General features: G+C 41.3%; 1 protein-coding gene across 1 annotated transcript in view; it reads right to left on the bottom strand.

The window, feature by feature from the left end:
• The window catches only part of slc25a28 (solute carrier family 25 member 28), a 39,622-nt gene extending 19,468 nt beyond the window's left edge, over positions 1-20,154 (bottom strand). Inside the window, exon 1 of the mRNA XM_033034064.1 lies at positions 19,492-20,154. Coding sequence (XP_032889955.1) covers positions 19,492-19,875 — 384 coding nt within the window. The 5' untranslated portion in view covers positions 19,876-20,154. The remainder of the gene's footprint in view (positions 1-19,491) is intronic.
• Positions 20,155-20,598: the final 444 nt, after the last annotated feature.

Here is a 20,598-nt window from a genome sequence, read left to right as displayed (position 1 = left end):
ATTTTAAATATCTATGTAACCATGAATGCTTTAAACCCAATAACATACTGCTAATTAGACTCAATTCTTCCACAATCACCCAAATTGTACCAGCAACATTTTCACTCACACATGCATTTGTTTTGTAACTGATAAGATACAATTTTGAGTAATGTAAACAAGATAAGAGCTTGTTAGTTTGAAAAATGAACTCCCAGCAAGTCAGGCACACAACGTGCAGTCTTGGAGGGCAAGTTATGAGCTCCCATTAAGTGTTTTACAGCTTTGTCTCTGCTTCAATCAAATCATATTAATGATTACCATGTCCATAAATAGTTACATCTAATGTTAATGAATAGTTTTAACCTTTATTACATTTATCAATTCGCTACGATATTAGCAACAATCACTTTTTAATTATGGATTTGAAATCTTGTTGCATGAAGCAGCCAAACAAAACTTGTATCATGCCTATCAAAATTGAGGGGAAAAGGTCTGCAGTACTAAGAGGCTATTTTCTTTTTATATAGTGCCACAGCTGGAGAGAAAACTTTCAACTGTACAATTCCAGGATAGTCTGGGTATTGAGTATAGAAGTTGGGACACCATGTTAGTTGTACAAGATGTTGGCGAGACCATATTAAGAGTATTGTTTTGTTTCGGTCAACCTGTTATAGGAGGGATGTTATTAAGTTGGAAAAGAGTGCAGAGAAGATACAAGGATGTTACCAGCAGTAAAGTACCTGCGCTATAGGGAGAGATTGGGAAAGCTAGGATTTTATTCATTGGAGCGCAGGAGGCTAAGGGGTGATTTTATACTCATGATGGGAATAGATAGGATGAATGCAGTCTTTTACCTAGGATAGAGGAATTAAGAACCAGAGGACATAGGTTTAAGGTGAAAGGGGGAAAATGTAATAGGTACGCAAGAGGCAACATTGCCATATGCTCTAAAGGGTCTACGGCATTGATAACCGAAGCAATATGAAGCGGTGAATTGGCACAATATGAATGTACGGAGATCTGAAGTGTTCTTATTACATGAAGTGTCATAAAGTTACTTGACTAAATCAACGACCACGTCAACACTATGTTCACCCAAAAAGTAGAGATCTCCTTTTGTTATGGGCCTGTCCCACTGTCAAGTTATCGGCAGTCGCCAGAAAAACCAGCAACTGGAACAGCAACCGTCAGAGTGGAACACACACACATCACTTCCTTCACCAGCCCGTTCTGCAGGCGGTGGACAGGCCAAGCATGGGGAGTGCTGTCTGACTGAAATTCACACGGTGCAAAGCCAATGTGATGCAGACACACACCGCGATGAACAGGAAAAGTCAAGTTGAGTTGCTGCTGGGCCGTCCCCGCCCGGGTGTCCCGTCCCTGTCCAGGGTGGTGGGACGTTGGCGGCCCTGGATTTGCAGCCAGCGCGGGGGGAGGTGCTGGCTCCAGCTCTGCCTGTCCTGCCGGGTTGGCTGGCAACCCTGGACTGGCAGGGTGCCTGCGCGGAGGGGCACCAACTCGGTTCTGCTCCGACTCCCGGGGGGGGGGGGCTGCGCCTCTCGCCTTGTCCAGTGGCTGTCGGTTGGCCGCCTTGGTGCCAGTGGGGGCCGAGTGCCGGTCATCACCGGGGATGCACACTGGATGCTGCGGTGGCTCGGCGGGTCAGGCAATATCTCTGGAGAAAGTCCTTAACCCAAAACGTCACCCATTCCTTCTCCCTGTGTCGCTGACTTACTGCGGCATTTTGTGTGTATCCAAGTTGATGGCTGGTGCTTGGCTTTTGCCGGAGGGGGTGGGGTTGGGAGTTGGTCGGCGGACCCCAGCCAGTCGTGGAGCGGGGTTGGGCTGGAGTTTCCGCTTCTTCTCCGTGCTGGACGTCTCCGGCCACCCCTCGGGCGAGGAAACGGTCCAGTGGCAGTTCGGCAGCGCTTCGTTGGCTTTTTCTTTACATCGAGCGACCTTTGACAAATCCCATGGGACAAATCCCATGATTCCTTGAGTTTTTTAGAATATCAAACTCGCTTATACACAACAGCACAAGGATAATTTTAATTATAAGAAGGGCGCTGCCCACTAACACGGCTACCTCAAGCCAATCCACTGCCTGAAAATTGCCAGCAGTAATGAAGTCCAAACTTGGCATTAGCAGGTAGGTAGATGTCCCAATTGACAAGACAATTAGAATAGCCATCATGGACCAAGTTGTGTTTACTCATGCTATGTTCCACAAACCTTGCCCTGAAATGGAGGGGACTCTATATAAACACTGCTGTAATTTCTATATGGTGAAACCAAAATGTATAAAAATGGCCTTTATTAAAATCTGACAATGTGCACTTTAACCACATGTGTGTGTTTTCTATTACAAATCTCAAATTGTGGAGTACAGAGGCAAATAAATAAATGATGGGTCTTTGTCTCAAGCATGGAGGGCACTGTATTTAGTCAGTGAGCAGGTGAAGTTATTTGGAGGAGTCTGCTACCCTGCATAAAATAGGTAATTACATGCAAGCGGTTAATTCACTTTAGCTCCAGATTTTTAACTTCTAGTATTGTACTAGAATTGTACCAAAACTATCCCAGTAAACAAACATTAAATGCCAAAGCAACACCAATGGAAAATTAGCAATAAGGGAAAAAAATAAATTCTAACATTTATAAGCCTCCTGGGAAAAATTCTGCATGATTTGGTTGTGTGAAGGAGAAAAGGAAACAGCCTATTCAAATTCCAGGAATCAATTTAGTTTCAGTTTTTATTTTGAATGAAGCTGGGATGAATCTCTTTGGAATTTAACATTAGTGCCAAGATGGCAGATTTCACAGCCAGTCAGAGCTAATTCATTGCCTTTTTCAAAAACATGTTGCATAATGCAGATGAATGATCAGGAAAAAAAAATTTGAATCTATTTGGGGCAATTATTTATTTTTAAGCTGACCAAGTCTAGTGTCTCACCACATTGTTTACTAGCATATTGAATAGAATCACGTGATCAGCCCGCAACTGCATGCTTTTTTTGTCTTTAATTTTAGAGGCAGATTTTTTATTATGCTGTCACAAGTTAACCCAAACAAAGACCAGCACTAGGGTAGATGGACAAGAGGTCATCTATTTACAATTGAGATGAGGAATTTCTCGGGACAATGACTCTAGAGCTGTGGAGGCTGAATCATTGAATATCTTGACAGTTGATTTCCAGACCACACCACATTCAAAAGCAGAAAACAGACAGAAAAACAGAGCAGCGTGCAAGATCACATGACCTTATCGATTGGCAGCACAGGCTCAAGGAATCATATCATTAGCTACACAGCTGATGTGTACATTAAGTTTCACAAAATTTGTATAAAAATTGGAAATCATAAAAGATTAGAAATTTAAAGACAAATGTTGAACATTCAGACTGCAAAACAGATGTACATCCAAGGGTCTTAGGGTCACGACTCAGATATTGTCCAACTACAGGTTTTATGCCATCAAAGCTTGGAAATAATGATAGAAGAAAAGAGGCGACTACAGGATACTGAAGTCAGCAAATGCATGATAATTGACCAGTATTGTTTCACAATGAACTTGATGTAGACCAGGGTACATGCCTGGCTGTCTGCTGCAAATCCAATATGACAGATAAGATGAATTTATTTAGAAAAAAAAAATCAAAATTATTTTGAACATCTGAAATAAAACATTTATTTTCCAAATCCAAGCAGAATAGTTTGGCCAGAAAATGCAAAGAGGAAGATCTCAGTGACATGCAGAAATATCAATCCAGGCTTGCTCGACAATCTAATGACTCAATCATAACAATCCTGATTTGGTTTCCAAAAAAACATTCGCAGCCACATATACAGCAACGGGTTTAAATTTAAATATCAGTTTTAAAGTGAAAGCAACAGAGACTTCAAGACCAGAGAGAATAAAAAGATACAGCTGATTTTTTTTGGAAAAAAAAAAAAAAAACACAAATAAAAAAAATCAGCTTTCTGGACAGAAACTTCAGCTTTCTGTGAACTTGAATAAAATGCTTGTTTAGACCTCAGTGGCAATATAATATTGTCTAGGTCCAAGATCAGATCTTTCCAATCAGTTCAATAAATCTACAAAGTCTGCCAAGGCATTTTTCCCCTAGTTCGCCTCAAGTTGCTTTTAAGTCAACAAAATAGAGAGAGTACAGAGGAGATTTACTAGAATGTTGCCTGGGTTTCAGCAACTAAGTTACAGAGAAAGGTTGAACAAGTTAGGGCTTTATTCTTTGGAGCGCAGAAGGTTAAGGGGGGACTTGATAGAGGTTTTTAAAATGATGAGAGGGATAGACAGAGTTGACGTGGAAAAGCTTTTCCCACTGAGAGTAGGGAAGATTCAAACAAGGGGACATGACTTGAGAATTAAGGGACTGAAGTTTAGGGGTAACATGAGGGGGAACTTCTTTACTCAGAGAGTGGTAGCTGTGTGGAATGAGCTTCCAGTGAAGGTGGTGGAGGCAGGTTCGTTTTTATCATTTAAAAATAAATTGGATAGTTATATGGATGGGAAAGGAATGGAGGGTTATGGTCTGAGCGCAGGTATATGGGACTAGGGAGATTATGTGTTCGGCATGGACTAGAGGGGTCGAGATGGCCTGTTTCCGTGCTGTAATTGTTATATGTTATATGTTAAGTCTACTTCTATCAAACTAGTGCACACCAAATTACCATGACCTATTGAGGTAGAAGTACTTCAGCTAACTATCAAAACATGTTAATTTGTCAGGATGGGAGTTCAAGATTCCAAGGCAACCTCTTCTCTTTTGTATGGAGCTCTGTACCCACCTTTCGAAAAGCTACAGGTGAGAGGGGCATCTTGTTTAGTGAAAGACGGCAGGTCTACCTTCACCATAACCCCACCCCCCAACAGTAAAGAGTCTCAAGTGTGCCTTTTATCACAAGGCCTGGACTCGTGATCATCCTGCACAAGGCAAAAAGAACTATTGAGTCAAGTGAATCAAGCTTGTCACATAACCAAAAATGTTAAAGTGCAGTGTGGGAAGGAATAAAAATCAAATACTGTTGTTTTTCAAATCAAATACGAAGCTTTGTTTTTGGCTTGACAACTCAAAAAATTCAAAAGTATATACTATTTCTAGGCTATTTTGAATGTCACTTTTAGAAAGTCACTGGGTCCATCTCTTTTACAGGAGATGGTGTGCTTTGTTTTAATCTATGTTTTCCAATAGTTGAAAATACACTAATGTTATCAAGTTGGATACCAGCTTCGCAGTTCAGTGTTCAGTTAATTGGGCTCGACTTCACATGCCTGATTTCAGACTTTAATGCACATGTACAGTTCTGGCAGTACTTGCAACCCAAATGCAAACTCAAATGAACCTCCAGACCCATCCACTTAAAGATGGCTCTATGAGCTAGTTTACATCAATAGGACAAAATCACTTCCAACGCTGTGTGAGATGGGCTACATGGGAATGCAACATAGAAATTGTGGGATTTGGAATGATAAACTAGCTGGTACTAATCTACTGGAGGGTCACTCAAAACAAGTATAATTAACTAATGCCCTTTAAGGAAGAAAATGCACATCCTTCATCTGCCCTATATATCACTTCACATTGAAGAATCAAGCATGTTGGCCAATGCTAATGCAATGCCAGCTAGGGTAGCCCATAAATACTAGCATTTTGCGAAATAACCTCATTTTATGAATACGACATTTAAGACAGTGATAGGACATAATGTATTAAATGGCATCAACATGAGGTCTACTGTGTGGCGCCGTACATGGCAGCCTCGCCAACAGCCTGTCTCGTCCCTTTCTTCTTTTGTTGTTTTTACTTGTATGTTTTAGTGTATGTTTAGTTTTTGTATAATGTGGGGTTGGGGTGGGCATTTTTTATCTCCCCTCGACGGAGATGCGATGTTTTCCGTATCAATAGACAACAGATAATAGGTGCAGGAGCAGGCCATTTGGCCCTTCGAGCCAGCACCGCCATTCAATGTGGTCATGGCTGATCATCCCCAATCAGTACCCCGGTCCAGCCTTCTCCCCATATCCCCTGACTCTGCTATTTTTAAGAGCCCTATCTAGCTCTCTTGAAAGCTATCGTATCTCAGTCCGCACTGTACGATGCAGTATCGTATCTCCGTCCGCACTGCAGCCTTAACATTGTGCAGCTGGTGGTCCCTTTGTTAGGGATCGACTTCGGGAGCTCCAACCGCAGGAGCCTCAACCGCCCCGATCGCGGGAGCCTCGATCGCCCCGACCTCGGGAGAAAAAAGGAGGAAAGAAGGTATACATTATTTTCCTTCCATCACAGTGGGGAATGAGGGGTCGCCGAAAAACGAGATTGAACATGCTGCCTGCACTGGTGAGGACTCAGAGGGAGTTTCACATTCTATTTTCAAACCATGTCCATATTTTGCACTGAACCGTAACAGAAAGTTTTTGTTAATGCACTTCTGCAGGACAGTAATACCACTTGAACTAAATGTAATGACTTTTTGGTCATTTAGTAATGCCAGTTGCCTCACTTAGCCATGTTGAAAACAAATTTGTTTCCAGTGTAATTGAACCGCTTCTTACACAATCTTGGAATACTTTTTCCTTCCTTCATATTTCTTTCCAGCATGTTCTTAAACGGTCTTCCTTTTCCACTTAATTAAACTTGGCAAGAACAACAGAACAGATTGTGTTGCAAGGTGGCACGTTGAAAAGTTGACCGACATGAGGGATTGGAATAATTAAATGTATCTTAGATAGCACAATTTTTATTTTAGAATTAAACACGGCAATTTAGATCTTATTCAATGCGTCCTTCATTACTTTCTCAATAAACCTTGGTTGAAGGTGGAGGAAGTACACTGTAAATTACTTCATATCAGTTTTTGAATGGATGGCTTCTTATACTGGAAGCATACCCCCCACCCTATTCTAATGTGCCAGACAAAAAGAAACATCCTCTCAGCATCCAGTCCCTCAAAATCTTACTTTTTGATAAGATCACTGCTCCAAAACTCCAAGTATTGACTCAACTTGTTCAACCTCTGCTCATAATGCCTTCAGTTTAGGAATCAACTTTGTGAAACTACTCCAGACTGCCTCCAAAATCTATTTTCATAGACAAAGCCAAAACTATGTACTGCTCGATGTGTAGTACAGCAGCAATGTCTTCCCTGTCCATATCAATTACACCCTTTGAAATCAAAGATGCAGTTTATATGCTTTTCCAAATTAGTTTGGAAAAGCATATAAAAGTTTATCCTTGATACCCCATCCAATACTAATTATAATTTCAAACAAGCCCAAAATGTGACAGCTTGCATTACACAAGCATTTCTGGGATTTTACTATTATATTTTAGCCACCAATTTACATTAATGGCATGAAAGTTACATGATAGGTGTAATGTAAATGCAGTATTAAGAATTCACAACTGTTAGGACTGCAATAGGAGCTCAGCAAGTCATACAATTAACAAAAACCAAATCACAAAAGGCAGCTAACATTAACAAACTGAAGATGCCAGAAATACATAATAAAAAATAAAATGCTAGAAATACCCATCAAGCAGCATTTGATAAAAGGATTAAATCCTTGAGGATAATGAGCTCTTTTTAGATTTGAGAAAATAAAGAAAAGTTACAGAGAAAGATTGAGTTATGGGAAGAACCAATGATCGCGATTGGGTGGTGACTAAGAAAATATGGAAGACAGATTGGTGTTGGCTGAGAGAGAATGGAAGTCAAGACAAAACTGCAGATGCTAGAACCTTGAACAAAACCCAATGCTGTTAGAACTCAGTGGGTCAGACCGCATCTGTGGAAGAAATGGACAGGCAATGTTTCAGGTTGGGTCTCTTTTTCAAATCTTTTGTTGTTATTATCTTTGTAATCATGTTGGAATAAAGGTGAGGTGTCTACATAGAGAGGAGACCAAGAGGAAAATGACTGGCAGTTTGTTGTCTGCTAAGTTGTTAGTGGCACCCAATTTTTGGTGTCCCTTTCCAAACAAAACAAAAAATGTAAAACAATGCTTCAGCTGAGTTGTAGAACTATTGTTGCTGACATTACAAAGTAGAAAACACTCAGAGTCAAGGAAAACCTAGTACAAAAGTTGCTAGAAATATTCAGCAGGACATGAAAAAGCCGCAGAGAAAGAGCCAACACATAAGTGAACCAGAAACACCAAACTTGCTGCCCAACCTACAGATTTCACTTGATCCACCAGATACCCCAGCATTTTCTGCTTGTACATGCAAACTGGCCAGTTCTCTTACAAACTGGAAAGGTCGTTTATTTGAAATTATTGAATTCCCGAGGACTCAACCAGACTTTCTAGTTTCTGTCAGAAGGAATCAATTTTTATGCAACAGCACAGAATATTGGAGGAAACTAGCAGGTTTGATAACATATTGGGGTGGGGTTAAGGTTTTCCAGTGGATAATCTTTTGTGGTGAGGGTGACATCATTTGTTCTAGTTCTTTTTCTGTTGATGCTGTCTGGGCCACTGAGCATTTCCAGTTTATGTTTAAGGCTTTCTAACCTCTGCAGTTCCATGCTTCAAAATCTCAGACACATTCTGCTCAAATTTAAACTTCTATACATACCAGAGGTAAACCTGGTGGTTTGGAATTTCAAGAATGTGATCCACCCACAAGATAGATGGAAATACTGATCAAAAGTAAATTCCCAGTCTGAAAACTGACTCGTGTTGTTGTCATCAATTTGTTTTAACATTTTGCTCTAAAAAGGCACCATGGGATGGCATGAAATCTGAAATTGTGCCAAGATAGAAAAATACAACCAAGCTTTCCATCTGTTGATGCACCCGAGAAAACGATGACAAATCTTTTGACACGTTATACCTCTAACACATGGTTGATAATTGAGAAAATTACTTGTGTTTTTCAGCTTCTAAACCAGAATATCAGATCTTTTTGGAAAGAAAATGCGATCTCCGAACAGATATGCAAATCGATACCAAGCAGACACAAAATGCTGGAATAACTCGGGTCAGGCAGCATCTCTACAGAAACTGAATAGGTGACTTTTTGGGTATTTATTACATGAAAATTGATATGTTTCCACCGGTACGGTATCCTTGAATGCAATCATATCACAATAATAAAATGTTCCATCATTTACAAGTCCATTGTTTAGCAGGCAAACACCATGTCAATAACATGCAAGATACACAATGTGCAATCAAACAAACACCACTACCAATAAGTGCAGCCATCAAGCAGACTCTTCCAGCTTGCTCACAGAAGATTCTTACCTATCAAGGTCATGTAAGCATCAGCAGCAGATTGCAAGTCACTTGTCAATGGTAGCTGACCACAAGGAAGATAGCAGCAGTGGTTCTACCAACAAGGACCAAGACCTTCTTTTGGAGAATACTCTCGCCATCAAATCCTACAACAGTTTCAACAGTACACCACAGCTTCCTGCTCCTTCCTCAAAGAACTGAAGTGGTGCACGGTCCTCATGTAATGCATAACCCATCATTGGATACAATGCATATTTATCGTTGGATAGCATTGTCACAAGAAAAAAGGCAGCAGGCCAGCGTGGACAATTTACCCGACTGTGCAGCTAGTCAAAGTTTTACTCAGTTGACTTGGTCATCGTGAAGAAACTTGTCTCAAAGTTGCCTCAACCCTAATAGGGTGGTTGATATAGATTTATAGGAACTAGTTAAATCAGGCTCCTATAAATCAGGTCTAGAAAATATATTGCTCATGCAAAGAGGATGGGGGGGGGGGGGGGGAAAGAATGTGACTAATTGAATTAGTCTTTGAAAGAGTTAGTTAGCTGTTAACCTGAATGGTCCATTCTGGGATTCTGATTTGCAGACAGCAACCCAAGAAATGGGTCTCACTTACTTTAACTTTTCAAACATTTTACCAAAAGTAAAATAAAGATTGGAACATGCATAGGAGGCGAGGAGTTGAATCTAAAACATCAGATAAGCTAGAGCAAATGACAAGGAAGAGTAACTTTATGGTCAATGTAGATCTGCAGTAATATACATCTCTTGCAAACTTGTTTCATGTTCAAAAGACATCCACTAAAAAGTTACTCTAAAGGATAAACAGAGAAAACATTTCTTGCTTCTACTCTAGAAATATTATCACTGCAAATTCAGGTAGAGTTGCAGTATTAAGATATTTGCAGATGTTGGGCCTTGCCCACATCATCAATTAAATAAACAAGATAATGGACCTTTCACAAAAGATCTAGAATGTTAGGAGGTCTGCCAACATGCTCCCACTGAACAACAATCTTCAATGAACAATGAAAACCTTGAAAACAGCTGATCTTCATCCCATGAGCCACTTAGCAGCCTCAGCAGGGTTCAAACCATAGACCTTAGAGATGGTCCACTCCTGCAAAATCCAATGGATTGACGTGTAGTACGCAACGGAGCGCAACATCCGCCATTTCAGCAAACCCGGCCCGACCAGTTATGCCTCTCGCAGTGTAATCAGCATTGCGGGAGAACAGTTTGTGTGTTTTTAAACATTTTTAAAATTTATCTTTTTAAATGGCTCATGTCCTGTGTTTGAATTGATTTTTGTATTAAACTTGCAGTAATCAGCATTGCGGGTGAACAGTTTGTGTGTTTTTAGTAGTTCAGGAGATCTTGTTGACGAATATTATGGACCCACTGTCAACATCTGAAATTACAGAAAATATCATATAGGATTAACTTGTAAGAACAATTTGATTACAACTACATACCTGCAGAATGGATGACAAAAATTGTTTTCAGGGGTGGGGAGAGACGTATATTGAAGACACATTTTTCCTCTAATATATCAATTTATCTTAAATGTAGAAGAGCCTTTTAAAATCTTCTTACACTAGCATGCATGCCTTACAACAAGAACAAAAGCAAAAATGTACAGCAGGTGCATAAATCCTTGTAGGAAGTGGGGCAGGTTGACAGAGCAATTAATGAAGCAAATAGGACGCTGGACTTATTAACAGACATTAATATAAAAGTAAAAAAGAGATGTCAAATGATATAATACATTGTTGGGATCATAAGAATAGAATTGTATATGGTTATATGTTATATGATATGGTTACAGTCATCATACATTGGGAAGGAAATTAAGGCTTTAATGTGTGCTCCTCGTGGCATGTCGTTGTTCCCTTCGATGGGGGAGCTGTACAAGTGCAACACAGTCCAGATCAAAGATCATAGTCCCTTCTACGATCTTTAGTATAGATGTCCAACTGAATTTGTACGAGAGGCTGAAAGAAATTTCATTATTTAGCCTGCCCGATCTCTCCCACTTGATAGCTCAGATAGTCGAGTCCTGGCAATGACTCGACTATCTGAGCTATAGGGAGAGATCGGGCAGGCTAAATAATATTTTCACTGCACGGCAGAAAGTAATACATTTTTTCTCACCTTTCCTTTCTCGTGGGGAACCTGCAGACAGGTCGGGTCGTCTACATTGGCCATTCGAGCAAATTGTAGCAGAGCGTACTCCGCTTGTAGATGACACCGTCATGACAGAAGCCGGTTACGGGAATGTCGCTGAAGATAACCCATCAGCTACTACGGCTTTTTCACGGAGTGAACCATCTTGCTCCGCTACAAGATCTTTGGTTCAAACAATAACGTTCACCCCAGGCTCCACACCTTTGGCTGGCTAAGCATATGAAGGTCAACCACCCTGAAAGTAAACTCAAATTCTGTAAGTCACCGACCCTCAAGTTTGAAATCACAGTGGAGTACTTATTCTTGAATAAGTTTGAACAGTGGTATCAGCTGGTGTCCAGAATGGAACTACAGTATATGGAGGTCAATCAAAAAATACAACAGGAATACAGTCTCCTAAACAATCCACCCATACCTTCCAGCATCTACTCCCTCACCTGAAGAGTACGCAGATCCCAGACACAACTGCTCAACCACCTCTGAACTATAGTGATAGAAAACTGGGCTCAACTTCAAAAGAGACAGTTTGAGAGAAAAGATAGAAATTCGCACATTGTTGTTTCATCTTGGTGAACTAGTCTTGATATTTTCCATTAAACTGTGCATAAAATATTACTTTCAACCAATTGAACAGGTAGAAATTATAATGTACTCTTGCCCAGACTCCTTCAAGAGTGGTTTTGTGGTCTAAAGTTTCCTACGAGAAACCCACAGACTGGGCCATAAACAGAGCAGATGATACTTAACAAGGTAGAATGGTGGGTAGATTGTCTGCGATATTATGTACTGCTTTCAGTGCATGCAAATGCCCCTCTGGTCTCTCTCTCACTCCCTTTATTCAGAGAGGAGTGATGTCAGGGAATCCAATTACTCAAACAGGACATTTCATTTTTGCAAAGAAATTTTTCAAAATGTCACAATGACATACCGCATGGGAACAGGCCTTTGGCCCAAGGCCAGTGCCAACCACCAATCACCTATTTATACAACTAAATTAACCTTTTAAGAAAACACTTCCCATAATCTCACCAACTCAGCCACGCCCGCTGTATCGATGGACACTCTACAGTTAGGATCCATGGTCAAGAGTGAATCCAGGTCTCTGCTATTGATGTAGTTGCTCTTAGCAGCTGCAATGCAATGCTTGAACCTGTTGCTCTTAAATATCCCTTGGTGTCAGGCTTGCCAAGGTATACTCACTACAGCTGATTAAACACATTCAGAACCTTGATACTGGAGATTTTGACTGAATATGGGAGAGGGGCAAGAATACTGGAATTTCTCAATCCACTGTAGGACAGAGACAATGTGACATTTCTCTCCAGCGTTTCAGTTGCTGGAAACAGGTAATCCAAGAAAACAAAACACATAGGAAGGTTGGAAGCACCGTTACTGGTGAACTAATAACTAGTGGCCAGATACAAAATCTTGGAACAGTCCTCTAAATGGTGTGCTGATACAATAAATTGTCAATGTCTGCCGTGAATGCAAGGTGGTTCTCAAAATACACAAAATCTGGCATTTTCCAAGGACCTCGATTGTGCATTTTATGAATGGCAGCCGACAGTGCTGTGCAATGTCAAGTTTGTACATGAATAGTCCTTTCCACATATTTAGCACAAACTCAGTGAAGGAATCACTTGCTTAAATAATTAAAATGGAATCTTGAGCAAAAATCAAAAGGCTGGAGGAACTCAGTGGGTCAGGCAGCGGGTTGGGGCTCAGCTTCAGCATGGCCTCTGAATGGGTGTACAAATAAATGTTATCCACTTACTGTAAATCCAATGACTAAGGTTGGGTAATTCCACTTTCCCCACATCTGCTATTTTATTTGGCCCAGTGAGATCAAATCTTTATGTCCATGATCTAATTATACTATTGCTTTTCTGCACTGACTGTTACAGACATTAGGCTGTTTGTTGCATAACCAAAGTTTTGCTCCAAAGGATTATATAAACTTGACAAATAACCAAGCAGAAGAATTGTTCAAGTTGAATTTCAAATGAGACAAGATATTGTTTCCTTGTCCCAAACATCTCTGACTCACTGGTTTACCTGCCCTTGGGTCTGGACAATTTATATCATTCTTCCATAATTTTAACATCGTTTCCTGAGGAACAACAAACTCATGCAAACCAACTAGCATGCACTGAACACGTTGCTATTTAAGACAGACAACACCCTTCGATATTAGAAAACTGCAAGTCATGATGAATCTCCCGGCCAAGTCATCACATCAGTTGAACATTCTGCTTCTATGCCAGATACAAGAAAAAAGCCTGCACAGATATTTTCTGCACAAGATTACCCCTGACCCCCCCCCCCCAATCACAAGTATAATTTAAGATTTTACCCAAAAAAGGGGGGGGGGGGGGGGGGGGGGAGATGGACCATACGGTTACCCACATCACTTATTTTACACAGCATCTTCTCATTTTGCATCTTACTTTATTTGAAGTTTAGCATAGTCGGGGTTGCTCCGCAGTATAATGAAAAGCATAATGCAAATTCATTAATTTGAAAAGATTTTAATTTATTGCAGCTCATGCAACAGAAGGTCTCAAAATACTTTCACTGTGGCCAAAGCACTTTTCACATGCAGTCATTATTGCAAGTTGGAAACAAGAAAACCTATTTTCATTCACACACAGAATATCGTAACAAACTTTTCTGAAATAGATTATTCAGTTAAAGGATAAATATTGAGATGGGCACAAGGTAACAGCGCTAAATGGCAAGTTCATGTACAGCTCAAACTCACTCAGTTTAGACCAACTGCTATAATACAGTTCAACACTGGCATCAATAAATTTACCATTCACATTTGTGTAAAATATGTGTTTTTTTGCAAATGGATTGTACCTTAGCTATCATTCAAGGAGATCCACAAGGTCATTATAACCCATTTCAAGCTTGTAATCCTGACATCTAAAGAAGGACTTGTTGATTCATTTTATTTATTATAGACAATCTTTTCCTGCACAATGGCATTGTTTTCCTTTGGTTAGCTGACCTGCATAAGCAAAGGAATAGAACACCACACACATTTACCCTTACCCCGTGATTAGCAAAAACATCTGTTTTCTGGTAGCAAATTGGCACTTGAATAATGCAGATCACCGGGTACGTTAAAAGCTCCATCACTGTGCCCTTGACTCACAACTAACGTGGACAAGGTCAATTTTAAATATGAAGAGACCATGAGATTTCATTGAGGAAACAGCTTCTTCCAGCATGGTATTGTTTCCATGGCTGCCTGTTTTACATGCCACACAAAGGAGGGTATTCACTCATTCACTGCACCCCCACCCTCCAATTACCCCCACTCTCAAAAAGAATGCTCCTTCACATGTACACTGCAGGATAATTACTTAAAATCATCACAATTTTTGTCACAAGTTTGCACTTTTTTTAAATTAATTCTTTATGCTTGGCCCAAAAAGATTTCCTAATGAGTTTCTGGGTCAGGTACTTTACACATTATATTTGCATTGCTGCTTAAAAGTAATGCTTGACACAGATGAGTCTTACTGTAATTACATAGTGAAATGCAGGCAGAATTAGACCAGGTTTAACAGGCTTCTGCCTTCAATGCAGTTCAACTGGAGGGGATGGAATGAATTGAGATTGTTAGGATTTCTAAGTTATTCAATCACATATGATTCCATGTCCAGCAACAAAAGCAAACGGCATTTTTTCTCCTTTGCATGGTTCGGTTTAACATGAAGGGCATGGAATCCCACAGCTATCCTGCACAAGCATCCTAGAAATATTGTAAAACCAGATTACCAGAAGCAAAACTGAAAACTCCCATCTTGATTACAGAGTCGAGGCTTCAAAAAGTAATTCCCAACTACAAAGAACCATGAGATTCCATAAATGCCTCAATCTTGAATTACAAGTTCACCCCATGTGACCAATATAGTTAGAGTACAAAAGGCACCGTGTGGTCAGAACATCCTAAAGAAAACCTGTCACATCAGTTAACAGAATTAATAAAACTGTTATTTTTCAGCTAAACAACATTCACGTCTTCAACACACCTTATCTGACTACAGCACGCGTAACAATATTAGCTATTAAAATAGAGATACACATCACCAATAATCTACTTTAGAAAGATTACCCACAAACAAAATGGCTGCCAATGTCTACTTTCATAAGCAAAGTCTTCACATAAGCCATTAGGAACAAATACATTGTTAAACTAACGCTATTGTGCTATCACAAAAAAATCCACTACAAATAACAAATCAAATTAATCTTTTTACAGATTTGAACAACCAAATCATAACTTATTGGTTACAAGTAACAAGATACATTGTAAACCAATGGCTAATATATGCCATCCCAAAAGCTGCTGAAACAATCTGTTACCTCCTTTCCCCATATGAAGATAAAATAGAAGCAATTTAAACAAGGCATTTCAATGATAAATCATTGCACATCTTCCCAAACAATCGGTAAATGCAAAAACAAGGAACAGCAGATGCTGGTTAATACACAAGAGGACTCAAAGTGGTGTTTAAGCACAGGTTTTGTCGATACAGGGAGAAGAATAAGAATCAAAACAGATCCCATGTAAAGTAACCACGGTCACAGGTATAGTCTTGACCAAAACATCACCCATTCCTTCTCTCCAGAGATGCTGCCTATCCTGATGAGTTATTCCAGCATTTTGTGTCTATCACAGATATTTGATACATGTACCTATGAGAACTCACCCAAACTACTACACACTTGAATAGGAAAAGTTTTAACACACCAAAGTCACACTGAAGAAATCAGCAAACATACCTGGCTTTTGAATTTCAACAATTTTCTGAAGATACAGGTTTATAGCTGTTGTCTATTTTAGCCGCACAGAGCAAGAAAACTTTCACCGGATGCAAGCAACATGTTAGGGAATTTAGGTGTCCTTTGTCTTCCCTAAAATGTAAACAATTTGCTGGAAAACCTATTGAATCGTTTGTCTTGTAGCTACAGGTTACTTGTAAAATGTTAGCTTCAGCTTTTTCCACCACAGCCACCTAACTTCATGACCTAACCCAAGCCTCCATTTACCACCAGTTCTCTTTTAATTACATCAGCTAATATGCATTATTTGCTTTCTTCTCTTTCATTAATCAACTATATATAAGGACATTTCTAGTTACTAATGTACCACTGAACATTACAAACATTTGCGTAGGTATGTATAACCATTATTCTGCTTCCCTCAGATTTCTTGATAACATTCTTCTAAAACAATTCAGAGCAAAATATATATTTACATATAAACTGATAACATTCCCTAACCAGTCTGAAGAAGGGTCTCGATTCGAAACATCACCAATTCCTTCCCTCCAGAGATGCTACCTGTTACTCCAGCTTTTTGTGTTTATCTTAACATTACATGTTGTGCCCAATTTAGTCGACTCACAGGACTGCACTACCAACTTAATGGGTGAAATGGTTTCTCACATTGCTGTAACAATTCTAGAAAAACTATTGTTCTCAACTATAACTTAAATACAAAAAAAAAATTGTGATCTACTGCCAGCACTTAGTTGGGTGATGTTTGGTCAAGACTATACCTGTGACCATGGTTACTTTACATGGGATCTGTTTAACCAAAACTGCCATTGGGACAATTTTGTCATAAGTTTTTTTTCCTAAAGAAAACACTGTATCAAACAGACTATTAATTTTATTTATCTGTTGATGGGGATAGTTAAATGCACTAGCCCGGTTGGAGTCATTGCCCCTCATTGTCTCAGCCTAGCAATCGAATTAAGCACTGCCAAAATATTCATTACAAAACTTAATCAAAAAACTAAAATCCTTCTCAACTGTAACTATTTATGCAATTATTGATTTGCATGTCAGACAAGGACAGTCCCATAAAAAAAAATCTAATGCTATTCTTACCCAAGGAACAGAACTGAAATGCCATGGCATCAAAACTACAACTTCAAGTAAACTAATTCCCTCCCCAAACCCCCAGCAATTTGAAAGCTTAAGCGCTCCAACATTTATAGAGCTCATGACGTTTCTCCAAAGAGTAGATCGACCACAGAAAATTATCTTCTGCCATATCATTTTACTCCCATCCTTCTAAAGATAAACTTTCAAAAGCAGGATACAAGGAACTGCAGATGCTGGTTTACAAAAAAAGCAACACAAAGCACTGGAGTAACTCAGCGGGTCAGGCAGCATCTTTGGAAAACATGAATAGGCGATGTTTCAGGTTGGGACCCTTCTTTAGACTGAAATGTCAGTTATCCATGTGTTCAAGAAGGAACTGCTGATGCTGGAAAATCGAAGGTACACAAAAAAGCTGGAGAAACTCAGCGGGTGCAGCAGCATCTATGGAGCGAAGGAAATAGGCAACGTTTCGGGCCGAAACCCTTCTTCAGACTGATGGGGGGGGTTATCCATGTTCTCTAGAGATGCTGCCTGACCCGCTGAGTTGCTTCAGAACTTTGTGTGTTTATTTCAAAAGTAGGTTTTGACAGTGGTGTCTCTACAATGCACCACAAAATTCCTAGCTTTGTTAAATCTCCAAAAGTATCAGATTATAACAACCATGTATAAGAAAGAACTACATATGCTGGAAAATTCAAAGGTAGACAAAAATGCTGAAGGAAGGTCTCGACCCAAAAAATCGCATATTCCTTCTCTCCATAGATGCTGCCTTACCCGCTAAGTCCCCATCCTTTCCAAGATGATTTTGACAGTGGTGCCTCTACAATACACCATACAGTTCCTAGCTGACAACTCTCAAAATATCAGAGTATTATAACGTGCTGCTTGTAATAATGCTGCTTGGATAAACTAACATTCTTCTATGCAAGATGATTTTGACAGTGGTACCTCTACAAAACACCATATAATTCCTTGCTTACTCAAGTCCTCAAAAATATTACATTACAGTGCTTGGGCAAAGGAATAATACTATCCTCTTAGGTACACAAAATTACTGGAGAAACTCAGCGGGTGCAGCAGCATCTATGGAGCAAAGGAAATAGGTGACGTTTCGGGCCGAAACCCTTCTTCAGACTGAAGAAGGGTTTCGGCCCGAAACGTCGCCTATTTCCTTCGCTCCATAGATGCTGCTGCACCCGCTGAGTTTCTCCAGCAATTTTGTGTACCTTCGATCTTCCAGCATCTGCAGTTCCTTCTTGAATACTATCCTCTTCCTTTGCAAGGAACTTACTGAGCTCTCTTACTGAACTCTCCAAAAACTGAGAGCTCTGTGTAAAGGAATAAACTACCACTGTCCTTTGCATGGAAAGACACAACATACAGGGGGAACTCAACGTTGTAACCCAGTCTGAAGAAGGGTCCCCACCCAAAACATCATCAATCGATGTTCTCCAGGGCTCGTCAGGGATGTTGTCTGACCGCTGAGTTACTCCAACATTGCGTTTTCCCTTGAACGATGATTTTGACAGTAGTGCCTCTGTAATACATCGTACAAATTAAAAAAAAACTGAAAACTGGATTGAAACTCGGTGCCTGTGTGAGGGAATAAACTATTCCCCTCCTTTGCAAGATAATTTTGACACTGTTGCCTCTACAATACAATGTAGGATTCCTTGCTTAACGAACTTCAAGAACAGAGAACTGTATTGCAATCCAGCGCCTGTGTGAAGGAATAAACTATTCTCCACAATCGCAAGATGATTTTGACACTGATGACTCTACAATAGACCGTACAATTCCTTGCTTGCTGAACTGTCCACAAATACCAGAATTGCAGCACAGCACCTGGGTGAAGGAATAAACTATTTCCCTCCTTTGCAAGATGACTTTGACACTGGTGGCTCTACAATACACCGTACAAATCATTGCTTACTGAACTCTTCAAAAACAGAGAACTGTATTGCAACTCGCTGCTTGTGTGAAGGAATAAACCGTTCCCCTTCTTTACAAGATGAAACTTGCAACTCTCTCGACGTTTCAATTTCCAAAAAGAGACCGGCTGCCAATGCAGATGGACCGTGCCGTTTGTTTTTTTCCACTGCTTGCACCCGCTTCCCTCCCTCCCCCGGCAGCGGACGGCAGGGCTGTCGAGCGAGTACCTTGACGCAGTCGATGGGGTACATCACGCAATGCTCCAGGACCCCGGCCACGGCTCCGGCGATCATGTGCGTGGAGGTGGAAACGGTCTCGGGAAGGCTCTCGTACTCTGGCTCGTTGCTGCTGCTGCTGCTGCTGCTGCTGCTGCTGTTGTTCTCATCCGAGAAATTGTCCATAATACTCAGGAAGCGGCTGGCTGGGGACGGAGGGCTCACCAAGATGTCGAAGAAAGGAGGCGGCGTGGCGAGCGCTGGCGACTTGCGGGCGATGGCCACCGAGCCGCCCGCGATACCCGTCCCGCTGCTGCTGGCACTGCCCTCACCGCTGCTGATCGCTTCGGCTCGCTCCGGTACTTTGATCCTCACCCCTTCATGTTCAAATTCCATCGGGGAAAAACTTGGCGGCCAAGCCCGGGCTGGTTTTCTCTCCCTTCCCCTCCTCTTCCTCCTCGCGGTGTTTGTGGCGCCCCTTTGCCCTAATATCGTCCTCACGTTCGGCTCACTCGACGCGCCGGCCCTTTATGAGGAGCCGCCCGCATCTTCTGCCCCCACCGTCGCTATCCTCTCCTCCTCCTGGCCTAACTTGCGACAGGCAGGGGGGCAAAATGGGGGCCGCTGACCGTGACGTACCACGGTTTCCCAACCCCTCCGCGCCCGCCCAGCCGAACTTCCGCCGGCCGAGGGCGGGACCCAGCCGTGACCCCGCCCTTCACACGACCTGATTGGTCCGCCCTTATGACTGACATCGTCACCGCCACCCCATCCCCTTTCCCATTGGTTGAGACGCATGTCAATCCCCAACGGCTGCCCCTCCCCCTCGCCTCCACCCGCTCCGCTCACGCGCTTCAGAGGGCCGCGTTTTGACTTTCAATCTAACTTGATGAGGAGGTCCCGCCCACTCCCCTCGTTGTCATTGGATGTCACCCCGCCTCTCCCCGTCACTTTGCGCGCTGGTTGGCTGCTTGCCGCGTCACTCATGCAATCAGGTTGGGTTGCGAGGGAGGCATGGTCGGCCGTGAAGGGTTCACGAGGAACGTATTCCAATCATTGGCGGGAAACCCTGTCACATGATTGATAGGACTTGCCACTGCAAGAGCTGTGTGCGGTCCC

This window comes from Amblyraja radiata, chromosome 15 (genome assembly GCF_010909765.2).
Source record: "Amblyraja radiata isolate CabotCenter1 chromosome 15, sAmbRad1.1.pri, whole genome shotgun sequence".
Taxonomy (NCBI): domain Eukaryota; kingdom Metazoa; phylum Chordata; class Chondrichthyes; order Rajiformes; family Rajidae; genus Amblyraja; species Amblyraja radiata.
Note: the sequence above shows the minus strand (reverse complement) of the source record. Positions and strands in the feature narration are given on the sequence as shown.